General features: G+C 48.8%; 1 protein-coding gene across 2 annotated transcripts in view; it reads right to left on the reverse strand.

The window, feature by feature from the left end:
• Positions 1–1,928: 1,928 nt before the first annotated feature.
• The window catches only part of HOXC4 (homeobox C4), a 39,241-nt gene continuing 24,421 nt past the window's right edge, over positions 1,929–16,748 (reverse strand). Inside the window, exons 2-4 of one of the 2 annotated variants that reach the window (XM_011930481.1) lie at positions 4,670–4,786; positions 3,589–4,033; positions 1,929–3,100 (exon numbers count right to left, since the gene is read on the reverse strand). In XM_011930481.1, the coding sequence (XP_011785871.1) occupies positions 2,745–3,100; positions 3,589–4,027 (795 nt within the window). In that variant the 5' untranslated portion in view covers positions 4,028–4,033; positions 4,670–4,786 and the 3' untranslated portion in view covers positions 1,929–2,744. Of the gene's footprint in view, positions 3,101–3,588; positions 4,138–4,669; positions 4,787–16,748 lie in introns of those variants that run through there. The other variant, XM_011930482.1, reaches the window with a different exon arrangement.

The following is a 16,748-nucleotide window of genomic DNA, read 5'->3' on the forward strand; positions in this document are numbered from 1 at the left end:
TCAAGTGTAAGGGATTTTAGTTTGGGTTCATTTGTCAAGAATTATAGATTTCTGATGTTTCTCCTTTTTGGACCATAAAGGACAGAAGGAGACACACAGAGAATGACCATGTATGTGAGGGAAGAGGAAGGAGAAGAAACAGAAGACATAAAGAAGGGGAAATAAAATAAGTGTTCCAAACCTTTTATGCTGCTTTTCCTCAACTAGAGTGTTCCTTCAGCAATTTCAGGCAGAAACTTAGGAAATAAAATGTAGTAATTTTCCCCCTCCTCACTCTCATCTCTTCCACTTTTGGGAGGAGAGGGATAAACTCCCTGAAAGTCACACGAGCAAACTTAGGAAAGAACCATGGATCTCAATTTACCCCTTCCCTGCTTTCCATCTTAGCTCCTTTACAGGCTTGAAAAGACACCCTGGTGCCCTTAGACCTTCCTTCCCTTTTCACAAGTGCAGCTAGAACCCCCTTTTTCTGTTCCAAGGGCAATCGCCTCAAGACGATAGGGGCTACAGTTAGATTTGGCCCCTAATTCACTTGATCATATAAAAAGCTCCAGATAATTGTTGGCCTGCCTCCTCGCACTGTAGGCAGCATGTTTTGTTGTCTCCAGGGTACCACTGAGGGAGGAAAAGTAGACCTAAAGGACTAAGAGATTCCCCCTAACACACACACTTGTGAGGGCATGCATACACATACACACACACACACACACAGCAAGTAACATCCAGCAAGTGGTTCAAAAGGAAATAAATTCAAATCACACCAATGTGATTTGTACAACTTAGTCCTGCTGTTGCCTTTCACTCCAGAATTTGGGGATAGGGGAAGGGGTATCCCTGGCTTCCCTGCATGCCCTAGATCTCTTCTCCCTCTGTCTTCTACTTCCAATTGCCTTTCTTCTTGAAATATGGATAAATTATCTGAGAAGAAGCTCACCAACAGCCCTCCTCCCACCTTCTCCTAACAAACAAGCAAAAAATTAAGCAGGCCTTGCTAAGGCCTGGTTCTCAGACCAGAATTGTTTGGGAGCCTTTGGCTTGAATGTATTATTCAGGTAATCCAGGCAAGATTTTTTGTTTCTTTTTTAGCCCCAAGGAAACAATTTTATTTAATTAATTTATTTCTTTACAGCCAGAGAGGCTTGTTCAGGCCATCCCCATACACTGCCAGGACCTGGGAGGTTATAGAAAGAGAGGTTGGTCCTTGACTCTCCCTAAGTCTCTTCTCAACACCTGGCAGGTCCATAATAGAAGAGAATAAAAAGGTAAAAATCTTTTATTATCTCCAGGCACCAACCTTTGAGGCCTATCCATAACAAGGGTAACTCGCAGGCCTCTGGCCTCCACCTTACCCCTTTTTCCAAGCCTAAACAAACAGAGAAGGCATCCTGATAGGTCACTTTGCTGCTTCAGAATCACCAGCTCGAAACCTTTCTTCTTTTAAGAACTCAAATGTTGAGGGGATGTCTTCCTTAATCCCTCATCCCAAAAGAGCCCTGAAGATGAAAAACTCTTCTTCCCACTCCCTAAACTTGCCCTCTTGTCTACAAATTAGGCAGGCCTACTCAGCACAGAGGAGGGAGAAGGGAAGAGAGAGAATATACAGAAAGAAGAAACTGTACCTAACTATAGAAAAGTGAGACACCCCCCACCCTTAGCTCCACTGAAGTGCCCCCAGAGGAGTCCGGCCTCTCTGCAGACTCAGGGGGAAGCAAGGGGACTGGAGAAATTAGCCTTAATCTTCCACATCCCCTCTTCTGAAGATCCCATACCCCAACCCTTTTGCTGTTTCTTCTAAGGACATTGGAAGACTAATGGAGAGCTAAGATTTGTGTGTTTGTTTAAAGTAAACTTAGGCAACTATAGAGAAGATGGGATGTTACCAGGCCAGAGAAAGGAGGGGGATAAAAAGAAACCATCAGACATTGACGTAAAACTAATTCACATCCACTGGTTTATTATTGATCACGGGGCATTTCACATCAACACTAAAATTCTTTATTGCAAGTTTTACAATAATCAAGTAAATTCAGTCCAAAAACACAATAACCACGATGGGGGTGGGGAGAGATTCTACCTATAGACTGCCTCTGTGAACAGAAAGTTCATTTTGATTTTCTTTTGGCTCCTCAAACTGAACAGCTCTGAGAGGCTCTCCAGATGCATTTAGCTTTGTCTGCTGTCTTTGCCCCCTCTCCTCCCGCACCCCCCCCCAACAATAATACAAAAGAACTTCATAGCTTTGTTCTCCTTAAAATGACTTCCCCCTCACTAACCTCCCCTGGTGCATTTTCAATGCAAAAGGCCTAAGGAAAGAGGGGGGAGGAAGGAGGAGGAGAAGGATGAGAATTGGCTTTAAAATCTTTTTCCTTTTTTCTTTTCCTCATTTCCCCTGAAATTCACCCAAACCAGACTATCACACCTTGCAATATATAATTTTTGTAGTTTTTTTCTTAAAAAATAAATAACCCCCCAAATGGCCTTAAAAAAAAAAAAAAACACCCAGCAGGTACCATGCTAAGACAACATCACATGCTTAAAAGGGTCCTTAACAGTGGAAGGCAGAGGAGGGCAGGGGGCTTGGTTGTTTATCTGTTTTGTCTGTTTGGAACTGACAAGGGACAAGGTGAGAGGAAGAGAGAAAAGAACCGATATATATATATATATTAAATTCTATAAATAAGAGTCAATTTGTGTGTGAGGGGAGGGTGGGGGCATGGGGTGGGGGCAGGGGTGTGAGTTATGTTTTATAACCTGGTAATGTCCTCTGCCCGTTGCTGCTCCGGCGGCGTGGCGCTCTGGGAGTGGTCTTCAGAAGTACCCGGGGTAGCTGCCGAAAGGGTGCTGGGCGCAGCGCCGGCCGGGGGTGCTGATCTGACTTTGGTGTTGGGGAGTCGGTGGTCCTTCTTCCATTTCATGCGACGGTTTTGGAACCAGATTTTGATCTGCCTCTCAGAGAGGCACAGCGAGTGGGCGATCTCGATCCTTCTCCTTCGGGTCAGGTAGCGGTTGTAATGAAACTCTTTCTCTAATTCCAGGACTTGCTGCCGGGTGTAGGCTGTTCTCGAGCGCTTGGGTTCCCCTCCGTTATAATTGGGGTTCACTGGGGGATGGGGAGGGGAAAAGCAAATAGTGGGGTTCAGAGGCAGCAGGCACCCCGCCCCCCACCCCCCATCCTCAGCTCTGAGGAACAGGAGGAGGGAGTGGTGGAAATAAAGTCATCAAGCTTAAATGGGTTATAAAGAAGTTGAAGGAAGCTGAAGACTTTGTAGTGTAATAAGAGGGGAATCCTCATTGTAACGACACTGAATTATTTATGCGCCCTTAGAAAGCGAGCATAGTTTTCACACATACATAACAGATCGTAGCACATGGCTCGGACTGCCCAGAGTAGCTAAGCCATAAAATTTATGGGGGATGTAATTACCCATTCTCGCTCGTAAATCCAGTTCAATTGTGCTAACCCAGAGTCGCTCCTGGAGAGAGAGGGGGAAGGAGAGAAAGGAGGACGGGGACCAGAGGGGGCCGAGGAGGGTGGGGAGAGCTAGGGAAGAAGGGAGGGAGGGGGGAGCAAAAAGCAAAGTTGCCTACCCGTGCTAACGTGAATTTTTTTCATCCATGGGTAGACTATGGGTTGCTTGCTGGCGGCGCTGGAGGGATGGTCTGGGGCTGGCTGGCTGCAGGCTGGCGGGGCTGGGGACGGGGAGGCGGAGGCGCCTGAGAGAGGCGCCGGCTCGCAGAGCGACTGTGATTTCTCGGGGTGGTGGTGGCCCGCCTGGGCCGGCCCGTGGCCTCGCGAATTGCCCGGCCCCTGGAGACTGGTGCAGCTATACTGGCGCTCAGGGTAGCTAGGGCGCGGAGGCGGTGGTGGGTACAGCTCCTGGTGGTGATGCTGGAATCCCGATTCCCTGGTCCGGCCGTAATATTCCGGACTGTGTTCGGGGATGTAGCTATTTTGCGAATATTCTTCGCATGGAGGAAATTTCGGATCGATGTAGTTAGAGTCCATCAAATACGAGCTCATGATCATTAATTTCTGGAGTGGAAAATAATTTTTCTCGCTTTGTCGTTTTTCTGCTCCATAAAGCCCTCCTACTAGCTAGCGACCCTGTAAAGTTACTTTTACCATGTGACTCCGCCGGCCAATCACACGGAGCAACCCAGTCCCCGGATAAGGAACCGAATCGCTTTATTCAAAATGTATCCAATTTTTTTGTGTGTGTAGTGGTGGTGGTGCTGGGGGGTGGGTGGTGGTGATGTGGGGTTAGCTGGAAGGGGTTGGGGTGCCGCCAGTGCACATCCCGCCAGACTGACAACCCTCCCCTGCAAAAGGAGATGGGAAGCTCCCGGCTCCCCTCCAAAGCCCGGGCATTGGGGGGCTGTCGGGAGGCAGTGATTCAGCCCCCGCCCAGGGTCTCCCCTCAGGCCTCTGCCGGGCCCCGTGGGCCTTGGCTCTTGAGCTTTTCCAGAGGTCTCCATTCATGGCGATTGTGTCTCAGTCTGTGTAGGTCACCGGGCAGCGCCCCTCTTTCGCAGGAAGAGGAAGTTGAATGAGGACTGGAGTGGAGGTTGGATGGGGAGGGGCCCAGGCTGAGCCCAGGAGGCTGGAGAGCCTGGAGTGCCCCCCATCCAAGGATACCAAAGTCCAGCCCTCTTCCCCATACACACTCACCCAACCCTCTGGCCATGGGGCCGGCGAGGCAGGGTCCCAGCTGGACCAGGCAGGTAGAGGCAGCGGGATGCAAATGATTCTGACGTCATTTCTGGAGGTCTGGGGGTTGAGCCCCCGCTGAAGAGAGACAGGAAGTGGTTGGCAAAAGCAGAGTTCAGAAGTCTCGCCTTCCCCTGCTACCCACTGACCCTCCCTGCCCCAGCCCCAGAGCAGAGGATCTCTTCTACTGCTGGCTCCTGTTTCCACTCCCCATTCAGCCCGGCCTGCTATTTTCTGACAATTATCTCCAAGGAGATGGGGCAGGGAGGAGAGCTTTCTGCCAGGACTCAGTGCCCTCTGATGGTGCCCAGCCAAGACCCTGAGAGTTCGTTCTCTGTCCCCACAGAGGGCAGACCTAGCTAATAGGGAGGCCTGTGTGGGTAGAGCCTGCTTGCTTCTGGCTAGGAGCTGTATCCATGTAACACGTGTGTTTACATGTAAACACGAATTCCTAAGGGCCAGCTCCAGGCTGCTTTCCAAAAACGGAAGGCTAAGCTCACCAAGTTGGGGAGGCAGGGCCAGCCTTGGGGGTCTCCAGCCCATTCACACCCCCTCCCCTCTCTCTGCCACCCACTCACAGTAGTACTCTGATGGAGGAGGGTGGCAGGGCCATAGAGGAGGGAGGGGGCCAGGAAAAGCTGCTTTCCTAACCACCACCCCCCCCAGCTAGGGGTGGCCCTGTCAGGCCACCGATTCCAATTAACGGATCGCCCATAACTCAGAGTTGGGGGGGTTGCAGAGGGGAGAGCCCAGGGAGGGAGCCGGGTCCCCTTGTTGTACTTGATAACAATTATAGTTTAAAATCATAGCTTGCCGAGGCTCGGCTATATTTTACTTGATAACAATAAAAGTGACACATAAAGTTAACTGTTTATGTTTTATTTATTAGACTAAATCTGCCAGCGGTGGTAGGAGCGCTTGCCTCGTCGCTACAGCTTTTATAGGGCTGTAAAACGTCATAAATCAGTCTCGCGGAATCGCCCGCACTCTTTGTGTCGGCGGCGGCGCGGGGCTGGCGGCCGCTGGCTGCCTGCTCCCTCCTTTCCACGAAAAGTCGTAATGTGATTTTTTCCCCTCTGATTTTATTATTATGATCGCCGCCGTGATTAGTCAATCTACCTTTAATTCGCCGCCCTACGCTGCCTCCTCCCAGCCCAGCCTGGTTGACACTTGAATAAGTACCTTTTAAAACGGCATAACAACTATTTGAGGGTTTAATTAGAACATCTGCAATTAAGGGAATAAGGAGGGGAAAAGGAAAAAAAATAAAGCCCTTGTGAGAGGGAGACTGAAGGCAAGAGATTCCCATCCTTTTTTCATCACCTTTGGGATGTTGGAGAGGGTTCGCACTTCCAAATTAGGGCTTCCCCAGAGGGCTGGAATGAGAGGGAAGCTGGACCACAGGCAGTGCCCAAAGGGTGCCGATTCCCGCCTGGGCCCTCCCTGCCTTCCCTCTTCTAATGTTTAGGCCCCCAACCCCACCCCAGGCTCAGCAGGGCCAGAGCTTAGCTTCCAAAGAGCTGGCGCTTGGGGGTCCCTGAATACTCTCTCTCCAAGAGGACAGTGCCCATCCCCACTGTCACCTGGCCAGGTGAAGGAACAGGAGTTCCCCAGAGGCTGACCACTTCTTATGGAGATTCCCAAATTCTCAGAGTTGGCTGAGAACCCTTGCCCACTCTTGTCTGGAACCCTCTGCATACGAGGACAGGCTGATTAGGTTGGAGAGGAACTTGAGACTGTGAGTGAGGGGGCAGAGGAAGGCTACTGCTTGGTTAACAGTGGTTTGGGTTGTGTGAGGGTTGTCTTATTTTAATCATTGATGGTGGGGGTGGGTTCATTAAAAATTGCTGGAAGAGGGCAAAGGGAAACCAGTGCTGAATCCTGTACCTAAGTCTGAACTATAGTCCCAGATGACTCCATGGGGAAGTCCAAAGCTCAGCAAACTTTGGTACCGTGGGGAGAGGGTTGATGAAGAGGGAGGAAACCGGGCCCCACTCCCTGTCCCCCTTCTAGGCCTGTACCTGGATACAGCTGCCTCACCTGGAAAGGTGAGCTGTGAGCCTGACTCTCCTCCTCTCAGCCCTCACACTCACCTTCTACCATCCCTGCCCTGGCCCTAACCCTCTTTTCTTCAATCTTCACCCTCCTGGACTTGTTAAGGAGTCCTCCCCAATATGTTGCCTGTCACATCCCATCCCGGCCAGGTTTCTGAACTTCTGCAGGTGGGTCAAGGAGACTGACTTTGGGCCAGTGTAAGTAGTAGACACAGTGGGTTCAGATGCCCCCAACTGAATGTCAAGTCTGTCTTTGGTTATTATGGTTAACATATATGCATGCACACTATTAATATTTATTAATATATTAAATGCCTCTTTATGCAGCTATAAATATGTAGAGTTCTCATTCCAGGTTTGTGCAGCTAATTCAACATGCACATCCAGAAAGTGAAATCTCCAAGGTTCCCCCAAATGTGCCCACACTCATCTATATCATTTACAAAACAACAACAGCAACTCCCTTTGGGCACCTATAGCTTAATGGCAAGGAAGTCGCCTATCACATGGGTAAAATACTACACACATACACACAAACATTTTCACCTGGATATTATTACAAGCACAGAAATAAAATCCGTTCGAAGGGCTTTGGCACTTAGCAATGGCTTAATTGGGAGGGGGTGGGGGTACTAAAGCAGCTCTCATCTGTGATGAATCCTTGTATCTGGTCCTGTCTTCTTTTGTGTTTCACCCTCCTGCCTCCCGCCTTGCTGGCCCAGGGACCGCACCTCTGCCCTGTCCTCCACCTTACTTTGCCCCAGTTTTATTTATTTTTATTTTTTCTGACTACCTTTTGCCAGCATCCAAATGCTCTCTGCAATGGCCCCTCCACCCCATCTCCTTTTTAAATCTCAATTTGGTTTCTCTTTCGGAAACACGTTTCAGTTACAAAGCGCTTCCCTTCTGACATCGCTGAAGAAAAATATGTGTCCATTGTGTGTGAGGCCTTATTGTGCCTGGATTACCATACTGACCGTTGGATAACCCATATTCCTCCCCTCCCCAGTAACAAGCTGCTGGCTGAGAGAGCTCAGCGGCTCCACAGATTCTCTGCTGCATTAAAATCTCACCCCTCTCTGATTTTTCCAAGGGAGAAAAATAAATGGGCGAACCAATTCAGGATTTGGAGGGCAAAGGGAAGGAAAATGAGGGTCATTCCTTTCCCTACTCTTTAAAATGCAGGGTTTATGTGTGTGAATGTTGTTGTTGTTGTTGTTTTAGGGATTAAAAATTGCAACATGTCTGTTTCCTTTCACTCATATAAATTGACTTTTAGATGGTATGCAATCAGGCAATTCATTTCATTTTGATTTTTTTTCCTTTGGGCAACTTGAAAACCCCAAACTAAATCAAGGCTCATATCCCATTTTTTTCGTGTGTGTGTGTGTGTGTGTGTGTGTGTGTGTGTCCCTTTCTAATGCCCCAGAGAGGGCTAATGTATGCAAAAGAATATGCAAATGCTTAATTGATTTTTTCTTAAATCTCTTGTCAGTAAAAGTAATGAATTGGTCTAAAATGATTTTAATAACCTGGATGTGTCACCAGAAAATATTCAACCTTTTTTCTTCTCCTGGAATAGCTTATAGTCTAGCAAAAAAAAAAAAAAAAAAAAACAATCATGGAATGTTAATTTGCCCCCCTTTAAAAATATTGAAGATGAATTTCTCTTGTTTGTTTGGAGACCGTAGGCGAGGTCCTCTCATGGATTTCCCCTGCCTTGCCTTGCCTTCCTTGGAATTCAATTTTCCTTAAATCTCGTTTAAAGTGGCTTTTTAAAAAGTGGCCGCATTTTAATATTGGTTAGACAGAGTGACCTGCATTTCACCTCGGGTGTTTGACTTGTTCCAATAGGTCACTGCCATGGGGTTATTGATGAGGAAACTCCATTGAAATTTGTCTCTTCGCAAATGGCCTTTAGATCTTCCAGCGAGTTCAATAACTAGTTATAATGTGGAAGGGGAAAAATGAAGGCCCTGGGCTAACGAATTTGATGTTTCATTTTTATGCTGGAGAAATTGTTAGTTAGAGATTGGGTTCCCCACCACCTTCCTCCCTCATCCCAGCCTCATTGACCCCCACCCCTCTTCAAGACTGCTTTTTAAAACTTGGTTTGGGGTGTCTCTTGCTAACTTTGATGCAAGCTTTAATTCTTCATATTATGAAAATTGTTGCTGAAACTTCTGATGTGTGGATGCAGGAACCTTGCTCTGCTGACGGTTTGTAACCTGAATTTCTTGCTGGGGAGGGGAAGTTTTATTTTTCAAGGAACCTAAATTTGGCTTGAAAAGATCTAGAAACCAGGCTGGCCTTAGGTTAGTTTATGGAGGGCTCCCTGGCCTGGTCCTCCCAGTATTAAAGAGATGACAGGAAGCTGGAAACACTTTTAAGAGTTTATGAGGGTATCTCAAAGTGCCTTAATCTGTTCTTGGCCTTTGAACTGCCAGAGACCCATGAGATTAGGCACCCAAGAGCAAAGAAGGCAGAGACTGGGAAAAGCTAAGGATAGAGAGAGAATTCTATAGCAGGCAAGGGAATCCTGGGTCCTCTCCAGGGTCAGCGTCAGAATTTATGGGGACTCAGTCGGGTCCCCTCTGTTGCTTCTCAAGAAGGGTGATCCAGAAAAGCTCAATTCCCAAAGACTATGCATTTTAGTAAACTGGAGAGAGTCGAGGAAAAAGTGGGGTGTTGGAGATTTTATAAGCTTTCCCTTTTTCTGGAGTTTTTAAGGGAGGGAGAGGAAAAGGCAGAGGAAGGGATTGGAGGGCTTTATTTTATTTTCCCCAACCACAGTCAAGTTGGAGAACCCTTGACTCCTCGAGAAACCTCTGTGAGAAAGAACTTTGGAGAGCGCGGTCTCCTGGGCTGACCCAGCGATATCAGATCATTACCATGATTAACCTCAATAATAAGAACATCTTCCCCTCACCAAACACAGCTCCCGGGGTGCCTTTTTTTCCCTTCCAGGAACTGTTCTTTCTCCTTTCCTGCCCAAAGGGATCCAGTTTGCTCAGCCCCAAGCTCCTTCTTTAATAACCCCGTCTGCCTCGCACACCCCTTCCAAGCCTCGGCCCATAGATCGGCATGCCTTGAATCCTGGGTTGGAGGAATCAAGGCCGAGAGAGATTTCTAAGTGCCTGAAACTGAAGTGTCACCTCCCTCCATCCCCTCAAACCCAGAGGCAGCATCTTGATGCCATTTGGGTTCGCAAACTTGCCTTGGCAAAGTCGTGGCACCAGTGGGATCTGGGGAACGGCCTTCAACTGCAATTGCGCGTCTCAACCCCACAAAAATGGGAAAGTCGGAGAAAGGGTCATCGACGGTTTCAGGGTCTGGCCTGGGAGAGGGCACCAGAGTCTGCTCTTCCCAGCCAAGTGGGAATCAATAGCGATGTGTTATAAACTTCCCCGAAGCCCCTCCGCGCGCTCTGTTCCTGGCGGGCAAGCCACGTCCCTAAGCCGCTCGCCAGCCTGGGCCTGCACCTTGGCCCCCTCCTCCGAACCCGGGACCCCCAGCCTCGGGCCTCGCCCCCTCCCTGTTTTAATTACGTGATTGATTTCCGCTTTGGCCGCCTCGGGACGCCTCTCCCTCCGACTGTTTAAATCTTTCGGCTCCCTTTTTGTATTTCCGAGTCTTCCCGGCGGGCTGTAATTTAGAGGCGGCCCCTCGGCTGCCGGCGCGCACCTCGCGGCCTGGGTCCGGGGCGGGCTGCGGCCTCGCCCTACATTCCAGCGAAATGGTCCTGCCTCGGTGCTCGGGCGGCAACCGGCTCTGCAGCGGCCCGGTGGCGCGGGACTCTCAGGCTGTGGTCCTGCCCACTCGCTTTCTGAATTATTCTGTGCTCCATTATTCTCTGATAGGAAAACGTTCCCTGTGTGAGTTATCCCTTCAGGCCTGGCCTCAGAGCTGGGCTCTCCGCGGTTCTGTGGTTTTCTCCTCCCCCGAATGAGGTGTGTGTTGGAAGGTCTGGATTGAGCCCGGAAGAAGCGCGACGCCTGGCTCCAGGCTTGCGGGGGAGCTCCCCTTCGCCCCAGACACCTGGGCCCTGCGCTGGCGGGCGAGAAGCACCAGAGGAGACGCGAATTCGGCCACAACTTTACGCCAGTCAGCGCAAGAGGGACCACCCCGCTGCGGCCCCTACCCCGCAGTAGGCGGTGGATCTGACTTTCGCTCCACAGCCCAGAGGCCCCCTCGCCCTGGCAGCCTCAGCGGGCACCCTGCAGCAGCCTGGGGTGGCTGCGCCCACCTCCGCCCGGGAACACGCTGTTCAGCCCCTCCACCCGAGGGATTGAAGGTGAGGCGAAGGAAGGGAAAGAGGGGAGAAATTGATGAGAAGAGTAGACTTAGGGTTAGAGGAGAAAGGGGAAGACAAGAAATGAAGAAAAGGAGCCCCTTCTCCCACTGTAGCTGACTTCTTTCCATTTCTCTTTTTCCTCCCCAAATTGCTGGTTTTCCACTTAATCTCTCATTTATTTACAACAAATAAACATTGCTCTGCTTATTCTCCTACGTTGTGTTCATTCTTTGATCTTTTCTAACGAGGCAGCAATGAGTTACTATTAACAGTGTGTGTATATATATATATACAAGGACAGAAGGGGATTGGGAATGTCTTTCTGACTGGGAAGAAGTTCAGTGACACTTGAGTTGGCCACAACCTTCTCCCTGTCCCCTGACCTACGACACCCCAATACTTGCCCCCCAGGCCCCCTCCCCCACAGCAATGTTGCCGGATAAATAAGAGTCCGCCTGCCTGGCTATTAGGATTCTGGAGACGTTGGCATCTGTAGCAATCATTAGTCAAAGCCGCGGAAGCCAAAGGAGCCGAGGAGTTGGACAGAAAAAATCTTGGAAATGATATACAGGAGCCGCTGAGGCATCAATCCCAGCCGATAAGAGCGGGGTTGCTGGGAGCAAGGCGGCTGCTTAATTGGGCCCTGGGCACCAAGAACAACTGGGAAGGAGGAACCTATAAGTTGTGCAATAACACTGGCATCATTTGGGCACCCTACAAAAATTGTTGGGGACTTGATCCCCTTTTCCCCCACATTTCAAAGGCCCAGTTGGGGGTGTAGGGAGACCTACAAGCCCCTGTCAGCCTCTAGCCCTGGGGATCCAAGAGGAACTGGGCTGGAGGACTCTCCCCTTCCTTCTTTCCCCCTTCCTTTTAGTGGCTACCTTGAGAGGTAGGGAGCCTCGGCTTGGATCTTGGGTCACAGAGGCAGCCTGGAGGCAGGCTATGACCCTTAGAGTCGGTTTTTGGGGGCAGATAACTCAGTGGGACTAGCTTTGGAGATAGTCTTGGAAATAGAGACAGAATTACTTGCTTTAATAAGCTAAACATCCAAAATATATTTGTTCTCTACACCCACTCACCTAATGTTTTTGTATATCACAGACGCAGAGATAGAGAGGGAGACAGAGAGATGCAGTAAGTTTAAGTCCTTCTAGAAGGGAGATCTATGCCCCTATACACAGATGCATGCATTATGAAACCATCCCTAAACATATGTCCAAACATGTAAGTTTTTCAGCAAAAATGCAAAGACTTAAAGACTTCTAAATATGTAGCTTCAATATGTAGCTATTTTATGGGTTAGGATCCTTGCATAAATCTAGATAAAATTTTCAAAATGCACATTGAACACACACATAGTTCTTTCCAACCAAGAAAAAAATTCCCAACTATTCACTAGGTGTTTCAAGAGAGTTGTACCAATACATCCTAGCATATACATCCAACCACTATAGAAAGATTGGTAAAGTGCACACAGGAATTCGACCGAGGACCATTATGATCACTATGGTTCTATAAATCTAAAGATCTATAAATCTGCATTTAAACGTGGAGTAAAAAAGAGTATAAAACATACATCCTGATATAGACATAGAACGAACGATCTACAAATACATTTTCACATACATAACTATAGGAGTGCCGAGCTCTCTGTGAAGATTATTTGCATGGAGTCCTAGGAATGAAGAGGAATCTCTAGTGCTTGTGGGTTTGGGGTATCCCAGTCCAGGCTTCTCTGAGAAAGAAATGAGGGTGGACTAGAGCCTTCACAAGTACTAAAAGGGCCCAGGAACTCATATAATCTATGACATATTTCCAGCATATAGGGGCATTTTACTGGCAATGAATATAAGCCCTGATGCCTGGGTCTGAAAGATTCCTGACCTGAACTGGCTTGAACTAAGGCTGAGTTAGAGGGCTCTGAACTTCGTTTTCCTTCAGCTCCTTAGCCCCAGGCTCAAAGGAGGGACTTGCCAGGGTGGGGGTGGGGGATCCTTAGGAGGGGAAGACTCATTATCTTTAGGAAATGGAGCTATTTAAGTAAAATATATTGTTTGTTTGGTAGATAGAGATGTGAGACTGCTGGGGGCTTACACACACACACACACACATACACACACACACACAACCTGCACCCATGTCTTAATTACAAAAAACCCAGTGACAGACTGCAGAGCTCCCTCCATTCAAGCAGTACATGATGGGGTTCCCCTATGCCCCCCTCCCATCTCCTCTTATTCCTAGCTCCCATGAACTCTTTCTCTTATACATCTGAAGTTCTACCTTGTCCAAGGGGGTTTGGGGCTTGGGGAAAGAGTGACAGGGAGAGATGAGCCCCAGAACAGAAGAGTCCTGCTATCTACAGCCAGGCTCTGAAGCTATTTACCTTCAATGTTAGTTCCTTTGTGATTGAGGGGTTGGGGGACCAGGGACTGCATGGGCAAAAGGAAATGAAAGGCTGCATTATTTTTTAGGGGAAAACTTTGAGGGGAAAAAAAATCACCAACTAGCCTTTTAAAAAAGAAATTGGAGGCAAAGGATTTTGAAGACTCCAGATGCTCTGTTATATTTCTCCTTTAGTTTACTGGCGAAGGGAGGCAAGGCGGGGCCTCAGGTGGGCTTGGGGAAGTGCAATCCAATCTACCAAGCCTGCTTTGGGGGAGAGTGATTTACAAAGCAAAACCTCAGATGCTACTTCCTGAGAAGTTACCAGATCAAAACACCCTCCTCTAGGTGTTTACGACCCTGTCTTTACTCCCAACAGGAAAAGCACCCTCAATAAAACCTCAGCCCATGTCCCCATCCTCCACCCAGGGGATGGGGAGAGACACAACATAAAATGAAAGACCTGACCCTTACTACTCCCTACACACACACACACACACACACACACAAACACACACACACACACCCTGTATTTTCAAGCCAGAAAGTTGACTTTTAAAAGAAGTATTTACTAGACAAGATTTCTTTCTAATGTCTGAGCAAGGGAGCCCTGAGGAGTTTGGAGTTTGAGCTTGGAACAGCAGGAGAGGGGGATTAGATCAGATAAGATTCTGGCCTGTTTAGACCCTCCATGTCTCTCCAACTCCCAACAACTCAATCTGGGACAACACGACACTGATCACAGAAAGCCTGGCTGCCACCATCCCTGGAGTCAACTCTAGGGTTTGGGTTTTCCAGAAAGGCAGAAGGAAGGAAACTCAACAGCTGCTCAGGGTTTGAGGGGTGGGGGTAGGGTAGGGAGGACAAATGGTTTCGAAGCTGGGCTGACGGGAAGAATGGAGTGGGAGGGAAGGAGTGGGAAGTTGGTTCCATGCTGGTTACTGTATCCAGCCCAGGCTTCTGACCTCTACCATACCATCCTTGGGCACATATATGTATTTCTGTGTGTTCAAGTATTCTGGTGTTCAGGGCCAGGAACTAGGGGAAATGAACCCTAGGGAAGAACCAAGCCTGAATTGCCTCCCTCAGACCTGTGGTGCAGAACTGAAAGGGTCCTAGGTGACCAGGCTACTCATTTCAGCCAGCCCACATGGGGTTGCAGATCTCTGTAGAATTTTTTCTGTACATGTGTGCAGGTGTAGAGAAGCAGCCTTCTCCCTGCATTGGCTCCCTAGCATGCCTGGAGCAGGGGACTGGCTCAGGGCCCAGCCCAAGTGTTCAACCTCTTCTCATAGCTGCTAAAATGTGGTCTTTAGAGGCTGAAGAAGGTCCTGCATAACCGAGTTCAATTTTCCCAAGTCCCACATTGCACAGCCACACCGCTTCCTCTGAGGTATCTCTGTTCCCCTTTTGCCTCTCAGTGAACCTTAGGATTGGAAGAGGGAGATGATTACAAGGGTTGTGTAGGGCTCAAAAATAAAGAGATCTGTATCACCCAAGTTCCTCAGCCCAGACCTTGTCTGGCAATTCCTTGGGTTCCTTGGGCCCCATCAAAGCAGCTAGCGGAGATATTATCAGAACAGACACCAATCTGGGTCACAAGCAGCCAATAAAAGTGGGGAGGGGTAGGAAAGGATGTGACTTTCTTGGCTGTCAAATAGCCTTGTCTTCTCCTTAAATTGAATCCCTCACCCCAAAACCCTAGTTTGGCATCCTGATTCCAGATTTTCTTTCTTTACCTCAAAGGGCTTCAGGGGTCCTAGTCCCACTAAAGAAGAGGCTCAGGGTGGTGGTACTTGCCTTCTCAGCAAAAAAGACCTAATTAAATCATAGAACAATGATGTTTCGGCATTCCCCCTCTCAAAAACTCAGTCCAAAGCAGCTATGGAAGAAGAGCGATAGTCAAAAAGAGAAAGTTTACCTAGATATTAGGAGGGGTCGAGGCACTCATAAAATCTCTTTTCCCAGTGCCTGTGTGGATGGAACCAATCTCTCGCATTTTTGTTTCCTAACTCTTCATGAGAACTGGTACCCAGTGTGAGAAGTCCACACTGAGGGGAGAGTGTGGACTGCCACACCATTCACTGGGGAAGACTAAGTGTGTCCTTTAATCCTAACTCATAAAAGAGGAAAATGGGGCCAGCCGCGGTGGCTCATGCCTGTAATCCCAGCACTTTGGGAGGCCAAGGCAGGTGGATCACCTGAGGTCAGGAGTTTGAGACCAGCCTGACCAACATGGAGAAACCCCGTCTCTATTAAAAATACACAATTAGCCAGACGTGGTGGTACATGCCTGTAATCCCAGCTACTTAGGAGGCTGAGGCAGGAGAATTGCTTGAACCCAGGAGGCAGAAGTTGCAGTGAGCTGAGATCCTGCCATTGCACTACAGTCTGGGCAACCAGAGTGAAACTCCGTCTCAAAAAAAAAAAAAAAAAAAAGGTTGGATGCGGTGGCACACACCTGTAATCCCAGCACTTTGGGAGGCTGAGGCATGTGGATTACCTGAGGTCTGCCTGGGCAACATGATTAAACCTCGTCTCCGCCAAAAATACAAAAATTAGCTGGGTGTGGTGGTGGGCACCTGTAATCCCAGCTACTTCGGAGGTTGAGGCAGGAGAATTGCTTGAACCCAGGAGACAGAGTTTGTGATGAGCCGAGAGTGCACCATTGCACTCCAGCCAGGGCAACAAGAGCAAAACTTAGTCTCAAAAGAGGCAGATAGAGCCGTGTGGTTGAAGGTAACTTGGGAAGTGAGGGATCAATGACTTCTGAGAAGAGCTGCTCTTTTTCTGGCTTGTCATCCTTATCCTTCCCACCTGGCCTGTGGCATTGTCCCCAAACCAGCTCCACCCAGAAGACAAACAAGGAGGGGGGTGTTGAAAAACTCCAGCTCAGTCTGGACTATCCTTCCCATTCTTGTGCTCTTAATGCCCCCAGGGGAGGGCTTAGAGGTCCAGGTGGCACAGTCCATCAGAACTCCTGCCCCTTAGCTCAAAGAGGGCAAGAGATCAGGAAGAGAAGGGGAGGAGAATCCAACCAGAAAATTCACTCTGAAACAAAGCTCTGGAGAAGGAGTTGGGGGAGAATGCCCGGGTCTGGACCCAGCAGTGGACTGACTCAGGGTCCAGCCCAAGCTTTCAGGAAACACAAGCATTTCTGTCATAGATGTGCACTCCCTGTGCCTCAGATGCTCCTACTCAGCAATAGTTTCTCGCCTATTGTTTGTTCTTGGTCTAATCCATGTAAACTCAAACACTGAAATCCACACCTTCAGTAGCTGTACCTTCTGATGGCTATTGGCCA

The sequence above is a fragment of the Colobus angolensis genome, unplaced genomic scaffold (assembly GCF_000951035.1).
Source record: "Colobus angolensis palliatus isolate OR3802 unplaced genomic scaffold, Cang.pa_1.0 Scaffold87, whole genome shotgun sequence".
NCBI classification, from domain to species: domain Eukaryota; kingdom Metazoa; phylum Chordata; class Mammalia; order Primates; family Cercopithecidae; genus Colobus; species Colobus angolensis.